General features: G+C 32.7%; 2 protein-coding genes across 3 annotated transcripts; one reads left to right on the top strand and one right to left on the bottom strand.

Moving 5' to 3' along the window:
• The first annotated feature begins 7,795 nt into the window (after window positions 1–7,795).
• LOC105789186 (labd-13Z-ene-9,15,16-triol synthase, chloroplastic) lies at window positions 7,796–9,590 on the top strand. The gene is made up of 2 exons (XM_012616464.2): window positions 7,796–8,822; window positions 8,903–9,590. Exons 1-2 carry the CDS (start codon window positions 7,875–7,877, stop codon window positions 9,536–9,538), a joined length of 1,584 nt encoding a protein of 527 aa, XP_012471918.1. The 5' UTR covers window positions 7,796–7,874; the 3' UTR covers window positions 9,539–9,590.
• A 3,923-nt stretch (window positions 9,591–13,513) lies between these two features.
• Window positions 13,514–16,320, bottom strand: LOC105789184 (cytochrome P450 71AU50). 2 transcript variants are annotated; one of them, XR_001132243.2, is made up of 3 exons: window positions 15,273–16,320; window positions 14,481–15,192; window positions 13,514–13,872 (listed from the first exon to the last, which is right to left on the bottom strand). XR_001132243.2 is itself a non-coding variant. In XM_012616461.2 (3 exons), the coding sequence occupies exons 1-3, from the start codon at window positions 16,230–16,232 to the stop codon at window positions 13,860–13,862; spliced, it is 1,599 nt and encodes a 532-aa protein (XP_012471915.1). In that variant the 5' UTR covers window positions 16,233–16,320; the 3' UTR covers window positions 13,514–13,859. The 2 variants fall into 2 exon arrangements, 1 of the variants encoding a protein (XP_012471915.1); XM_012616461.2 differs by having other exon boundaries at window positions 14,567–15,192.
• Window positions 16,321–17,200: the final 880 nt, after the last annotated feature.

The following is a 17,200-nucleotide window of genomic DNA, read 5'->3' as shown; positions in this document are numbered from 1 at the left end:
CGTACTTGTTATTTTGTTATTAAAAAAATTGGGCAAATTGTAAAAAAAGCCCTATTTTTTAAAATTTATCAAAATGGGCCCGGTAAATAATTATTTACAGGAATGGGCCCATACCGAGAAAACGCGTCCACGTCAAGGCGCTATCTGCTGACAAGGCAACAAAACGCGCCCTCAAGGGTGCGCTTTGTCCACATGGACAGAAAGCGCGCTGACGTGGACGCATTTTCCTGCCACATTAGCGCGTCCCTAGGGACGCGTTTTCCCCGCTCGTGAACAGTGCAACGGCTATTTTTTGACTGTTGGTGAACTCCCCAACGGTAAAAAAAACTATAAAAACCCCCACCCCTTCATTTTTTTTTCCAGAAATTAATCATTTCTCTATTATTCTCTCAACAACACCTCAATGTCCTCTCAATTTGCTCTCAAATTTCTCTTAAATCCCTATTTTTTAATTATTTTTAAAAAATTCTATTTTTTTTAAATTTTTTTAAATTGTAAAAATTTGTACGAATTTAGCAATGGCCGGAGAATTGATTCGTCTTGATAACAAGCACATATCCGTCGAACAAATGAAAATGGTAAGTGTTAAATTTATTTTTTAAATATTATTTAAGATTTTTTTATTTATGCATTTTTAAATAATTATTAATTTATTATTTGTTATAAAAGTCTATAGATCGGATATTGGAATGCTATATCGATAATATGCATGATCCTCCATCACCGTTGGTAGAGAATCACCTGCGGGAAGCGGGTTTTTGGCACGTGGCGACGGTAGGCCGAGGATACAAGTTGGACTCGAAACTTATCAGTGCGTTGATTGAGAGGTGGAGACCTGAGACGCACACATTCCATCTTCCATGTGGAGAGTGCACTATCACTTTGGAAGATGTCAATCTGCAATTGGGATTACCGGTGGATGGGTACCTAGTCACCGGGTATGTTCAATCTGGCGATTGAGGAGCAGTGTACTACGAGATTTTGGGAGCTATTCCGAAGAAAATTAACGGAGGTCGGATCGAGATGGGCTAGTTACGAGACACATTCCCGGATCTAGATGATGATTCAACCAAAGTAGATAGAATCCGATATGCTCGGGCATATATTCTTCAGATAATTAGAGGTTATCTGATGCCGGACTTGTCACGGAACCTCGTACATCTACGATGGCTGCTGAAACTCGTTGATTTTAGAGTAACTAGTGAATTGAGTTGGGGGTCTGCCGTGTTGGCAACATTATATCAGGAGATGTGTGGGGTGACGTGACCGAGTAAAGTAAAAATCGGAGGTTGCCTGTCACTACTGCAGTCATGGGCACGGTTTCGCTTTCCATTTTTATGTCCTCGAGTGGACCACCCATATACATTCCCACTCATAATGAGGTAAATTTTATATTAGATTTTACAATTATTATGTAGATTTTAAAAATAATAGTATGCTAAAAATTTATTTAATTAGGTGGAACCATCCGGCAAGTTATGCTCGATTACCTACCTCTCTTGAAGATATACGGCTTCTATTAGACCAACAGTCGGAAGTACAAGTAAGTATTAAATAAAATTGATATTTCCATCATGAGCTAGTTGATTGGCATTTAGTATTTAGTATATATTATTATGTATTATGTATACAACTAATATTTCCATCATGTTCATATAGTTTCAATGGACACCATACGAGGATCCAACAATTCGGGCAGTAATTCCGGATGAGTACCTCCAAAATCAGAATGCTTGGCATGCGAAAGTACTATTGGTCAACTATGTGACCGTGGAGATGCACCAGTCAGACAAAGTATTACGGCAATTTGGATGTAGACAACCGATTCCCGTGGCACCTGAGGTGTTTGATGATCATCACAAAATCGACCTACGACAATTGCATACAGATTAGCTGAGATTTTGGTTGTACTACATCCAAATGTAGGAAGATCGGTATGATTATATGCCTATTCAGGAACCGGTCATCGTTCCAGAGTTAGCGTGCGTGCCAGAATACATGCCATGGTTTAGGATCCATGGCAAGCTGTATTTACTGTCGGCAGAGGAGAGGCAACTGCAATTACATGTCCAAAGGGAACGACGTGGGCCTTTAAATCCAAGACGAAGGGACGACGACGCAGGCCCATCAACGAGGCCCAGACATTCACCCAGCCCATCATCAACGGCCATTCAATCACCAGGCCCAGCGAGAGCACCGACACAGTCACCCGACCCAGCAGTTCAACTGATGATGCCCACGGCACAGCCTTTTCCGATGATGCTAGGTGCGTATCCTAACCCTTTTATATATCCTATCCCTTATATGTTTCCTTTTCCGAGTCCTATGGCAGGTTAGAGTCCATGGTCCGGTTCATCTCCATTTTCCGTTACGCCGAGTGGACCGCCGATGTATATACCTGCGTCGCACGAAGGATCGCAAGAGGGGCCGTCAGGGAGCTCTTCTTTTTACCAATCTCCATCACCGTATGGGTTTCAAACAGCTTCGCCGTTGGTGATGCAAACACCTCCACAGTCACTATTCTATCAAGGTGGCTTATCGTCCCAACACCGACAACCAGATACCCTATCGGAGGAACCAGAATCCTCGCTGGAGTAACCACAACCCTGCCGAAAGCTAGACAAAGGAGGAATCCAGCGCGTAACCATCGACGGCCGCCATGTGGCACTAAATCTGGCGTGCACAAAGATTGATTTTTATTTTAATATATTTGTACAAACATTTTGAATATTTTGATGTTATTTGATGTGAAAAAAATAGAAATTCTTCTATATTTGTACACTTCGTACTAAAATAGAAATTTACTTTTACATTTTTAATATAATAGAAATTCTTTTAAATAAGTATGTTGAATATTTCTATATTATTTCATTTAATAAAATAAAATATTGTTTTGAATAAAGTAATTGTAATTTACTTTAATATTTTTAATAAAATAGATTTTCTTTTAAATAAGTTAATATTTTAAATATTTGTACCAATTTTCGATTTAAAAATATAAATAATATATGATCTTTTAAAAACCCTTAACTTAAAAACACCTAAACCATAACCCTAATCTAATTTTTAAAATTTTTAATTAAATTACTCAAGTAACCCTAAACCCTAATTTAATTATTTTTTCTTAAAACATAATAAACACGAAAACTAATCCAATTTCAAAAACTTATAAATATTTTAATTGACAAACCCTAAACTCTAAACTCTAATTTATTTGATTTTTCCTTAAAACCCTTAACTTAAAAACACCCTAAACCCTAACCCTAACCCTAACCCTAACCCTAACCCTAATCCTAATCTAATTTTGAAAATATTTTTAATTAAATTACTCAAGTAACCGTAAACCCTAATTTAATTGATTTTTTTAAAAATAATAAACACGAAAAACTAATCCAGTTTTGAATTTTTTTAATAATTTAATTGACAAACCCTAAATTAGAGGTGTTCATGGGCCGGGCAAAAAATATGGGAGGGTTTAGGTAAAAATATAGGCCAGAAATATGGGTTTGGGCAAAAAAGCGAGGCCCATTTAGAAAACGGGCTGGGCCTCGGGCACCACATTTTTGGCTTGAGCCCGAAACGGCCCGGCCCGAATATATAATAAATAAATATTTTTATTCTTTAATTTTAAAATATTTTAAAAATATTTTTTATTCTTTTTATATTTAAAGTAATTTTTTGGTGTTTATTAAAAATGGGTCTGGGCGGGCCAGGCTCGGGCTTAGAAACTTTTTCCCGCACCGGGCCTGGACAAAATTTTAGGCCCATATTTTAGGCTGGGCCGAGCCCGGGCCTAGGAAGAGGGCCAAAAATTTTTTGGGCCTAGCCCGAATCAGGCCCTGCCCGACACATGAACACCTCTACTGTAAACTCTAATCCCTTATTTATTTAATTTTTAATCCTAAACCCTAAAACCCTAAACTTTAAAACCCAAAAACGGGCAAAACGCATCCTTGAGGGAGCGTTTTCCTGTCACGTACCCTGACATCGCGCTGACGTGGACGTGCTTTCGGGGAAATGGGCCCATTCAGGTAAATAGTTATTTACTGGGCCCATTTCGGTAAATTTTAAAAAAATAGGGCTTTTATGTGTAATTTGCCCAAAAAAAACTGGTGGGAGGGGACACTTGGGGTCTGCCATGTGCGTCACTGTGTAGTGTAGTCAATTCAAGGCAGCGGAATCTATCTTTCCAAATATGGACTGACCGTATATTAGGACATAAATGATGATTATTACTACTATCATTTGGACTAAAAGTCCAATATTAAACCATTATTTTATGGGGGCTTCTTCAATCTCTTACGTTGGCCCCAAAGGATATAGGAATGGCAGCACCAGAACAATGGTGTTCCATTGCCGGCACCAACCTGCCCAACACTTCCAGTTAAAACTCATCTTCTTAACTTTATAAATATTTTTGGTTTGTTTTCTTCTGTAGTGATGTCAGTATTGAGGGTTGAATGAAAACAAAATAAGTCAGTATTGTGGACTACGGCTCTACACTATTAATTTTTTTCGGGCTAAAATATATTTTGACTCTTATACTGACATATATATTTGGTATAATGCCTAAAACATTATTAATATCAATCGATTTAAGATTCAATCGACAATACTTATTGATAATATATTATATTGATTGCGTTACAACTTCGTTGCTTATTTCTGCAAAATAAGAAATTTGGATAATACTTTCCAGCCACCTTGTTTGAACTCCAATATTATTCAAGGAGAAATTTACTTTTTCTTCAAATTTGGTTTGTCATTATTTTCTATGGGGTAGAATTTAACAGCAATTTCTATTTTCCATTTTATTGAAAAGGGTTAATATTATATTCATATATCAACGTTAATTTAGTGTGTAATGTATAATTTAGTGTTAATTTCAACGTTAATTGTATGTATAAATATTTGGTTTTGATTTAATTGAATTCCATGAGGATGAAATAGCATGTAGAATCTTGATTTGGTCAAACTTGATGACAACGTTTTTATTTTCCTTTGAAAATTCTATGAACATACGATGTTGAATTCTATAACAATTATAAAAGAACTTTCAAATTTATCATTTGTATTTTTTCAATAATTTTTTACGAGTTTATGTGTTTATTATTCTTAATTTTGTTTTTTTATACAATGCTTAAAATTACTTATAGTCTCTCCCAACCCTTAAATAAGAAAATAGCGTGTTTCAACGTATTCAAACTCATGTTTTCTTGCACTCGATACAATATCAATACCTACTTAGATAAGACTCAATTAGTAATTTTATATATTATTAAAATATAAGTCTAAGTCAAAATTGAATAAGTAATTTAAATAGTAACAAAAGCAACACGAATTCCAACGGACGGTAATTTCAAACTTAATAAAACACTTTTCTACTTCTAAATATAATAATAATAATAATAATAACTAAAATGTTATTTTATTTCTTCAAAAGTTTCTTGAAAGTTTCAAACTCACCTGCATTGCACGTGAGTATATATTTTAATTATTTATTATAAAGAACTCAAATCATGCTTAACATCATTGTAATTAAATATAATTAAAAAATATGAAAATGTTGCACATCCATATTTTTATTATTTTAATATCTACAAAATGGGTGTAAATAAATTAGTTGTATTATCAATGCATTAAAAATAAGGTTATTTTGAACTTTTAAATGAATAATTTGTATGTATCTTTGTTGTAGTAATACATGTTTATAAGTGTAATTTAGTATGCATTCGAAGTTAGTAATCGTAACACTAATAATGAAAATATTATTAATAAAATAAAATAATTCTAATCACTTTATATTGATTAATAAATTTTACCCTAAAGAAACTTGAAACCTATCTATTTTGATAAAAAAAAGTTTTATTAACACAGTTGTAATTATTTTTATTAATTATTTGTTATAAAAAATTAAACAAATGTATTAGATCTATATATATATTTTTTAATATTAACATAAGGTTGATGACAGGTGAAACTAGAAAATTTTTTAGGAGAGCCAAAATTAAATTGTAACTTTTACGATAGAAAAAAATCAATTTTTTATATTTTTAAAGGGGCAAAGGGTAATTTTACCTTTATTAATTTAAAATTTTAAAAATTTTAAAGGGATCGTATGAAAAAAAATCATTTAGGGGGGGGGGGCAGGCCCGCCAAATTTCTAGTTTCGCCATTAGTCGGTGAGAAGAACATTATTAATAATTATAATTATGAAAGTGTTGAATGACAGGTTAAGCTATATGTTAGTTGCAACTTAAGAAAACACTAAAAATTAAAAAAAGTAATGGAGAAGTAAAATGATGAATAAAATTAATTGGTTACGTAGTTTAGATCCAATTTTATGTTTATGAGGTCATGTCTACTAAATAATTCATTATAGTCTTAACAACATAAAATATGATTTAAGCTTAAGCTTATTCACGCTTGTTGTAACTTCACTCTCGTAAAATTTTAAAAATGAACACTTTTGACAAGACTAGGGTAATTTCTTAAATTTTATTGATAGACATCAAGACTCCAGTTCTTCATTGCTTAAAAAACACTTCGACTCCAAAAGCACTTTTGAAAGAAAAGTCATGAAGAACAAGTGCTTTTTTTGAAATTTTAGCTTTTCGAAACGCTTTTGAAAAACACTTCTGAAAAGGAGCTGAAAAGGAGAAGCTAAAAATTTTAGTTTTTCCTCTCCCAAAAGCACTTTTGGTGCTTAATTATTTTTTCATCCCTCCAATAACATGGTATTTTTATTTTTTTCTTGGTGTTTAATTACAATTGTGTTAAAATCATTAATTAAAAATAAAAAATATTTTAAAAAATACTAATTACAAATATTTAATGGTTATATTTAAATATTTAAAATATAGTTTATATATTCTAATTAAATTTTATAAATAATTATTATTTATTGCTTAAAATATTTAAAATTTATATTTCATATATTAAAATATTAACAACAAGTTATAATAAATTTTTTATATTCTTACTAAAATATAATAATATTAACTAATTTAAATATTATTTAAATGCATATTTGTTACTTGACAATAACATATCTAAAATGGACATTTTATTTCTCAAAAGCACTTTTTGACAGCAATGCTAAACACTCAAATTTTAAACCAAACTTTTCAAAGCACTTTTCAAAAGCAATGAAGAACTGGTGGTGGTGGAGGATGGGGTAATCTCTTAAATTTTATTGATAAGTCTCAAGAGTATATATAATAATTACATAGAAATCAAATTACTAAAAGATAATATCTCATAATAATATACTAACACTTTCTCATTAGTACATTTTCAATGAAAATTTAGAACCATTTAATTATACACTCAAATAAGTTCATTTACTGAATAATCATACAAAATCTGTAAGCAAAGACATTAATATATAAGTCTTCTTATCAAGGAAAGGAAAGAGATAAGATGGAGATAAACTAAGAAGAAAGCTTCTTCAGTTTGGCTGTAATAAGTCTTCTTATTAAGGAAAGAGACAAAATAGAGTTTTGCTGTAATAAGTCTCTTTGTCCGCTTTCTTGCGATTTGAGGAACAAAGGATGCAAGAGGAACATCATCATCAACAGCAGCAAAGACAGGGATCGATTAGAAGTTTTTTAAAATTTTGGGTCAGCATATTTCAATTAATCAACTAAATCAAATTAATAATTCACCGAAATATGTTATATAAATATTTTAAGTTCATTTATAAATTCTTGCATAAATTAAATTAAATTGAAAATGAATTTAAAAAAAACAAAATAAATTACCAAACAGCTATTTTAGTACTATAAAGTATGGTCACTTCTTAGTAGGCACTGCACTTACCGGGTAAATCTCAGTGTAAAAATTTCCTGGTTTTCCTCACAAAAGCGAAAAAGATGTTCCAAACAGCTTACAGCTTTCTTTCATGGCTGTTGAATGGTGGCAACCAGAAAGATGGATTCTTACCAGCAGCTTTCCTATTTCTGGTTGCCATGTTGGGGCTTTCACTCTGGTACCCATTTCTAAAGGCAAGGAAACCGATGGCTCCATTACCGCCTGGTCCCCTTGGGTTGCCAATAGTGGGGTATCTTCCATTTCTTGGATTCGATAATCTCCATCTGGTCTTTACGGAGTTGGCCGGAGTTTACGGTCCTATCTACAAACTTTGGCTTGGAAACAAGCTAATCGTAGTAATTAGCTCTCCATCGCTTGTAAAAGAAGTGGTTCGTGACCATGATATAGCCTTTTCAGAGCGAGAACCTCCCATTGCTGCGCAGATTATTACCTTCGGCACTAATGATATTGCATTCGACTCTTACAGCAGTCCCAGCTGGAAACACAAGCGCAAAATTCTCGCATCCGATATGCTTAGCAGCGCTAATCTTAATGCCTGTTATGATCTACGGCGAGAAAAAGTGATGGAAATGGTGGGGGATGTGTATGAAAACGTCGGTAAGCTGATTGATGTCGGTGAATTGGCATTTCGTACGTTAACCAGTTTGATCGGCAACATGGTGTGGGGAGGCGAAATCCAAGGAGAGCAAAGGACTATCGTGGAGAGTCAGTTCAAAAAGATTTTTGCAGAGATAATGGTGTTTTTGGGAAAACCAAACATTTCCGATATTTTTCCATCGATTGCTTGGTTTGACATACAAGGCATTGAGAGGGGAATGAAGAAAATCCGTCAATCGTTCAATGAATTTTTGGATTCAGTGATTGAAGAAAGAATGAAGAAGGAAACTGGTGAACAAAAATCTGATGTGTTACAGATGCTCTTGGATTTACATAAGAACCAAGATAGCCCTTCATCACTTACAATGAATCAAATCAAGGGTATCCTAGTAGTAAGTTTCTATGTTTTTAACTATCCTATTTTTTTCTTCTTCCTTTTACTTGTCTTGGGTGCTAATGTATTTTAAATTAGAACATTGTGGTGGCTGGAACAGATACTACTTCGGGTTCAACAGAGTGGGCAATGTCAGAGCTGATGCAACATCCAGAAATAATGGAGAAAGTGAAGAAAGAATTAAATGATGTCATTGGGGTAAACAACACTGTTGAAGAGTTTCACTTGCCTAATTTAAGATACCTAAATGCAGTGATAAAGGAAACCTTCCGATTACATCCAGTATTGCCGCTCCTTGTTCCCCGATGTTCAGCCCGATCGCTCACTGTGGGTGGCTATACCATACCAAAGGGTAGTAGGGTGTTCCTAAATACGTGGTCCATTCACAGGGACCTTAATATTTGGGACAATCCTATGGAATTTCAACCTGAGAGGTTTTTAAATGAGCCTGGAAAATTAGATTTCCGTGGAAATGATTTTCGATATTTGCCGTTCGGGTCCGGAAGGAGAAAGTGTCCAGGCATTAACTTGGGGGAGAAGATGTTATCTTTCATATTGGCCTCATTGCTGCATTCTTTTGAGTGGAAATTGCCCCAGGACGAAAAGGTTGACCTTTCTGGTAAATTTGGAATCATTATGGGTAAAAAGAACCCTTTACATCTGATTCCCACACCAAGATTAACTAATCTTGAGCTTTACAAAAGAAAATCGTAAACTATTGATAATTGTCCAATTTCTCTATTTATCAGTCATATTTTTCACCGTATGCTAGTTATGTTAATAATTATAATATTTATACTTATATTTTATATATTATTAATTTAGGGTATAATTTGAGAAAAAAAAGTTTAAAGTTTATTTTTTGCAAGTTTTACGGCTTAGACTTTCACATATTGCAACTTTAGTATTTTTATCATAATTTAAGCTACAACCCTCTGTTTTGCACTCATAATATACTGATTTGAAGGAAATTAAAATATCTAAGTAAGACTTTTTTTTTCAAAAATGACCCGAAAAATTTATTATTTACAAAAATGACTTAGATCCAAAACCTATAACGAAAATGACCTATAATCTATAATGTTGGGCGATGCCGACACTCCGATGGTCAGCACCAAAATGCATCACTGTGTAATCATTGCTTGTTGATTGGGTCGGGGATAAAAAAAAAAATTTGATGCCGACACTGCAATGTAACTTATATTCTATATGAACGGCATTTTAGTACTTTTCGGTTGATCCTGATACCAGCTAAGTTAAGGGCACACACACTCGTTCAGCAACAATATAGTATTATTAAGCTTGGCAATATGTACCTACTTGGCATTTAGCTTTTTTTGGACCTAACGGATACCTAAACTTACAAACTAGAAGTTAAATTGGTACTTCTTTTAGGTATCTAACTAACACTCGTTAAGATTTTTATCTGAACAAATCAAATTATACCACATGTATTCAACTACCAATCATATTACACCACATGTATTGAAAAATAATTTAAATTATTTTTTTCAATTCTCCTTTAATTTCTATTAATTAAAAATAAATTTAATTTATTATCTCATTCTCTTCCCCACTTCAAAAAAATTCAAAATATCATATTTATTTGAACTAAATTAGTCAATCAAATTGATTAGACCGAGAATTGATCGGCATAATATTGTTTAAAGAAAGGCTTTAGACCAATTGAACAGGAACTGGTACGAACCAGGTTAAAAAAATTAGTTAAACTAGTTTTTATCTTCTTTTATTTTTATGATTTTTTTAATTATTTATTTACTCGAACCATCTAGACCGACAAACCGATGGTTTAATTAGTTCAACACGGACCCAATTCTAATAACTTACAAAATATTTTTAAGAAGACTTATTGGTACAATAAGCCCTTGAAGTTTTTCCAAAAAATCAATTCAACTCCTTCAAATTGTTTTGCACCCATTTAAACCCTCAAATCACTAAAAAGAAAAAAAAAAGTTTATAACAATAAAAAAAGAAAAAAATTTCGTTCGAAAACAAAACCTAAACAAAAATTTGTTCCATGAACCCATCTTCACATTTATTGTAATGAAACTTCGACAGTGAAATATTAAGTTCCCTCTTGAATAGACGTTTATTTTTAATGCGGTGCGTTTAGTTTTTATTTTATTTTGCGCTATAATATCTAATCTCATTATCACTATTGTTTTTACAATAATTACAAATAAAAACACCATACTTTTAAAAAAATATTAAATCTAGAAATCACTAAACCCTTAAAATCCCTAAACCCCACAAAAACTGTTACTGAAACTTTGAAATTTGTTGTGGTTATAAAAGCAGAAAGGTAAGCATGGATTTGTCTTCATATGTGAATTGTGTTTGTGATTGTTGAAAAGAGACACATGATCCCATTCTTCAAAGCTTTCTTGTGAATCTTCACTAAACACTGTTTGTGAAATAGACACATGGTCCCAATTTTTGTATTGTGCATTTGTCAGTATAGTTAATTCTCTTATTTTGATATGTGTGAAAAATTATATTTTAGTTTTGATATATTAAAGTACTTTTTTTTTTTCATTTGTTGGGAAATTATACTATTATTTGCACTATAGATAACTTTGTTTGTTGTGGAGCTTGTATGTTTGATGTTGAAAATTATGTTAACACTCACCCCAACAATATGTGGTCAAGAGAATGGGAAAATTTGATGGGAATATTAGTAGGTTGAGCATTGAATTTAATTTAATAAAATCATTTAAATTAAATTAAAAACTTGTTAAATTAAATTTTGTTAATTAGAGTGTACATAAATTTGGAAAAAATTTTAAAGTAAAATAAGAGAAAAAAGATATTTCAATATGATAAATTTGAATTAATAATTTACTTGTTTAACTCCTCAAAATTATTATTTTAGAAATTTTAAAATTTTAAACTTCTTTATATATTCTTTAGAATCTTTTAAAGATTTTTAATTTTTAAATTTAAAAATTATGAAAATTTAGATTTTTATAAATATTTTAAATTTTTGAAAATTATTTTAATTATTTTGTAATTTTACTTATTTTTCAAATTGACAGGGCAAAGGAGTATTTACAACAATTTATTATTCTAGTTATTTGAATTATTGGTGCTATTCTAGTTGTAAAATTCAACTCAAAACTTGTTCGAACGCGAAAAATTGAAATATTTCTTCAAGTGACTAAAAAATTAAATATCTCGAATAACTCAATTCAATTAAGTTGAATTTTGAATTTTCCTTTTATGAATATAATGCATTCATATCATACATGTAAATACGATTACACATTATTCAAACCCGACATAATCTCGATATATAAATATTAGGCTTAATACATAATTTGGTACTTAAAGTTTGATTTTTTTAAATGTGGTATCTATGTTTTCTGTCCAATGTGATACTTGTGGCTATACATTTTAATATCTAAAGGTAACAGTGCTAATATTTTAGTGTTTAGTTCGAGTTTTAGGGTAAATTTGACCAAAGTTAATTGTTAATATATAACTTTAATGAATTTTCATCAAACTCTAAAACTCAATTAAATATTAAAAAGTTAACACCATTACCTTTGGGTATCGAAATATATAACTTTTGTCAAATATAAATACTAGATTGAACAAAAAATAATACATATACCACATTAAAAAATATATTAAATTTAAGTATTAAATAATACATTAAACCTATAGTCAAAAGTCGATAACGTTTCAAACAGCTTACTCAAATCCAGAAACAAAAACAAAAAACTTAGTCAATGCAGTCGACTGAACTGATATCTTATTAATTTTGGATTCTTCTATGAGAAGTCGCTATGGTGAAGGTTCACTTGGACGTTTCCTCTTGTAGTTTTCTCTGCAACGATCTGACAAGAAATGCGTAAAGTCAAAACAATTCAAGCTAAAACTAAGTTCATCCACTCAATTCAAATGAAAACCAGAAATGGGATTTTTTTTTTCTTTGAAATGGGAATATGGCCACCCATACAAGTAGTGGAAGAGATATTGGATATCATGAATTAAATAATTGAGTCTTGATTTTTTTTTTAAAGAAAAATTACTTATCATTAAAAGAAATTATGAACAAGACAATAAGGAAGCACTAATTGTAGATAGAAGCCAAGAGGCGAGCAACTTATCTTGTTGAACAAACAAAGACGCATTAGGATTCGGAGTTAAAACACCTTTCGAAGATGCCACAAATCTAGGCGGAGCAGGTAACGTGTCCTCTAAATATCCTTGCAACTCATATCCTTCTGTGATTAAACGAACATGTTGCTGCCATGGCACGAAATTCCCTTCATCCAATTTCACGGTGTCATGACACAGAAATGACTGAACCAAATGTGAGCTGGAGAACGGACTAGTATGACCAACAGAAGTAGAACCTGTTGAACTAGCCATGGATCGGTAGCGGAAGCAAATACCTGGAAATTAGGCGACTGATACCATGTTAGTAACTTACACTTCCTAATTTTCGGATACAAGATAAGGAATCAACAGAAAACAATTGAACACCACAATCGGCCAAGATAGGAGGCTGATTTCAACAACAAAATGAAGGAAAATGTTAGTGCTGGAAACAAAGAACAAGCAAGCTTAGCTTGTGTCTTGAGCAGCAAGGCTCGATACTTGCTGAGGAAACAATTGAATTTGAAACAAAAGAAAGAAGAAAAGCAAAGAAAATGGAGAGTATTTTTGAAGAAAACTAAACTGATTTGATTCATAGTTGAACAATGGCATAATGCCAATACATAAACCAAGCAATTTGCTTGTCAAAATCTGCATAATGTCACCTAATCATCACCTACCACCACTAATACATTGAAACTTGAAAAACTAAGCTTGCACACTTAAACAAAGCTGAGTTAACAGCTCATTTGTCATCAAAATTACATCAATCATAAACCTAACATAGTTCTAAATGAACTAAAGTACATTACATTAACTTAAGATTGCAAAATGAACAAAATAGGAACAGTTGATCTCGTTCCAGTAGCTCCTGCATGGCTTGATCTTCATGGCCTGCTTGCTGTCTGCTTCATGGCTGCATGCTGACCATCATTCAACAGAAAATGAGAGCAAATAGGTGTGGCAATGGCAAAAAATCATCAGTAAAGTTCAACCACAACAGAGAAGTGAACAGATGAATAAAAATTAAAAGAAAACAAGAGGAGGAGACGATCAATGGGGTGTGGCGGCCACAAATGGAGGAAGGGAAGAAAGAGGCGGCAAAAAGATGGACAAATTAGGGTTTTAGGGGCTGCAAGGCAAGGATGAGGAAAAATTGAAGAATGAGAGGAAGAGAGGAGGGTGGGACAGCAAAGAGAAAAGAATAAATGATCCAAAGAGGTTGAACAGAAAATTAAATAATATTTATATCTAGGGTTACAGCATGGGACAATACAGCTAGGGTTTTAGGCAAAAATATAAAAAAAATAAAAGTTACATGAGGGAAGGAAATCAAATTTAAATTTCAAAGATAAATTCACTAACTCTTAATCATCAAACTAATAACTCTTTTTTTATTCAATCGAATAAAAGACATCAATAAAATCGTGACATTAGAGTTGATATCCCAGTCCTAGATGACATGCCAAGATTTATAGACAACAGTAATTTGCAAAAGGGGATACATATAATAATAGTTTATAACCATTACTTTTTGTAAAGCACATGATCAGACAATCTCGGTATGGGAATAAGACGCAAAAGGGGATACATATAATAATAGTTTATAACCATTACTTTTTGTAAAGCACATGATCAGACAATCTCGGTATGGGAATAAGACGTAAATGGTTCTTTTTCTTCATAACAATTCCAAATTTACTTGAAAGATCAAGCTGTTCGCCTTGGGGCAATTTCCATTCAAAAGAATGCAGCAATGAGGCCAATATGAAAGATAACATCTTCTCCCCTAGGGTTATGCCTGGACACCGTCTCCTTCCTGACCCAAATGGCATATATCGGAAATCATTTCCGAGAAAATCGAACTTTCCAGGCTCATCCAAGAACCTTTCGGGTCGAAATTCTGAAGGGTTGTCCCAAATATTGGGGTCCGTGTGAATGAACCACATGTTTAAAAACACCTTGCTACCCTTTGGTATGTTATAGCCACCCACAGTGAGTGATTGAGCAGAACAACGAGGAACAAGAAGGGGCACGGGTGGATGCAATCTGAAGGTCTCCTTTATCACTGCACTTAGGTAACTTAAATTAGGCAAGTGAAACTCTTCAATGATGTCATTTACCCCAACAACATCAGTTAATTCTTTCTTCACTTTCTCCATTATTTCTGGATGTTGCATTAGCTCTGCCATTGCCCACTCTGTCGTAGTTGAAGTGGTATCTGTTGCACCCACCACAATGTCCTATTACAAACCACCAATTACTCAAAACGAATTAAAGAAGGAAAAATAATGTATGATAGCTAAAAATCATAAAATCTTACCATGAGAAGGCCCTTTACTTGATTCATCGTAAGTGATGAAGGGCTATCTTGGTTCTTGTGTAAATCCAAGAGCAATTGTAAGAAGTCGGATTTTTGTTCACTCGTTTCTTTCTCAGTCACCGTGTTCATTCTGAGTTCAATCACAGACTCTAAAAGTTCATTGAACGATTGACGGATTTTCTTAATTCCCCTCTGGATACCTTGCATGTCGAACCATGCAATCGCGGGGAAAATATCGGAAATGTTTGGTTTTCCAATTAACACCACCATCTGCGAAGAAATTTCTTTGAAGCGACCCTCAACCGCAGTCCCTTTCTCTCCTCGGAGTGCGCCTCCCCACACCATCTTTCCGATCAAATTGATTAACGTACAGAATGCCAATTCGCCGATATCAATTGGCTTGCCAACGTTTTCATACACATCCTCGACCATTTTCATCACTTGCTCTCGTCGTAGATCATAACAAGCATTAAGGTTAGCGTTGCTTAGCATATCGGTCGCGAGAACTTTGCGCTTGTTTTTCCAGCTGGGACTGCTGTAAGAGTCGAACGCAATATCACTGGAGCCAAAGGTAATAATCTGTGCAGCAATGGGAGGTTCTCGCTCTGAAAATGCTATATCATGGTCACGAACCACTTCTTTTACAAGCGATGGAGAGCTAATTACTACGGTTAGCTTGTTCCCAAGCCAAAGCTTGTAAATGGGACCATAAACTCTACCCAACTCCGTAAAGACCAGATGGAGATTATCGAATCCAAGAAATGGAAGATACCCCAGGATTGGCAACCCACGGGGACCAGGTGGTAATGGAGCCATCGGTTTCCTTGCCTTCCAAAATGAGTACAAGAGTGAAATTCCCAATATGGCAACCAGAAACGAGAAAGATGCTAGGAACAGTCCATCTTTCTGGTTGCCAACATTCAACAGCCATGAAAACGAGATGCAAGCTGTTTGCAACATCTTGTTGCTTTGGGAGGAAAACCAAGAAATTTTAAGGTGAACCCACTGAGCTTATCACGAGGTGCTGTCACTGCTGTGTCTATTATTGCTGAAAAGGGACCATGATTTATAGTACAACTACGTTATTGGTTTAGATAAAAAGAATATTTCCTACTTCAACTTTGAGAAAAAAATTTTAATATGATAACTAAAATTTTAAAATATTTTTAGTTTTGATTAATTCTAGTGATTATATTTTTCGAATTAATCAATATTATGACATATTTACTCATATATTTAGTAGAAGTATAATTACTCAAAATAAATTAATCATATATTTAGTAGAATTAATCATTGCATTTTGGTAGATTATTGTTTTGGTTCCCACTTTTTATCATTACAAAAATAAATTATATTTGATAAATATAATATGACATATTTACTCGTATATTTAGTAGAAGTATAATTCGCATAATTATTATGATGATTAAGGGATTCACTCGTAAAATTCACTTTGGTTAAAGCTTCCAAAGATTAAGTAATAGGCTTTCTTTTGAACTAACGCATACGTATGTATAGTATGGGTATCTATGCCCCTACTTTGTGTGTGAACACTAACCCTTTAATTATAAAAAGAAATTGTTAGTCATCACACAACTTGTTATCTTTTTTGTTCATCTGATTAACTGTGTGCGGAGAAGTCCAAAGGCTAAAAATTATTTTTTTGAAAAAATATTGTTAGAAATTGTAATTTTTTTATTTTAAGTATTTAATATTATTGTGGCATTATATTGAAATGTAAAAATTAATTTAATTTAAATTATATTTAAATTCATTAATATTATGATATATGAAATATAATTTTTTAAATTTAATTTGAACATATGTGATATTTCAAATATTAAAATCACATAATCTTTACAAATTCTAATATATAATTTCAAAAGGAAAACAATTTTATAACCTTTTAAATCTATATTATATTCAAA

Source organism: Gossypium raimondii, chromosome 2 (genome assembly GCF_025698545.1).
Source record: "Gossypium raimondii isolate GPD5lz chromosome 2, ASM2569854v1, whole genome shotgun sequence".
Classification (NCBI taxonomy): domain Eukaryota; kingdom Viridiplantae; phylum Streptophyta; class Magnoliopsida; order Malvales; family Malvaceae; genus Gossypium; species Gossypium raimondii.
The sequence above is the reverse complement of the archived record's forward strand: the minus strand, read 5'-3'. Positions and strand labels throughout refer to the sequence as shown.

What these genes read in the sequence shown, in the direction of transcription:
- LOC105789186 (XM_012616464.2), top strand. Translation starts at nt 7,875, where the DNA reads ATGTTCCAAACAGCTTACAGCTTTCTTTCATGGCTGTTGAATGGTGGC. An exon ending in AAATCAAGGGTATCCTAGTA is followed by an intron (nt 8,823 to 8,902) that starts GTAAGTTTCTAT and finishes ATTTTAAATTAG; the next exon opens with AACATTGTGGTGGCTGGAAC.
- LOC105789184 (XM_012616461.2), bottom strand. Translation starts at nt 16,232, where the DNA reads ATGTTGCAAACAGCTTGCATCTCGTTTTCATGGCTGTTGAATGTTGGC. An exon ending in AAGTAAAGGGCCTTCTCATG is followed by an intron (nt 15,193 to 15,272) that starts GTAAGATTTTAT and finishes GGTTTGTAATAG; the next exon opens with GACATTGTGGTGGGTGCAAC.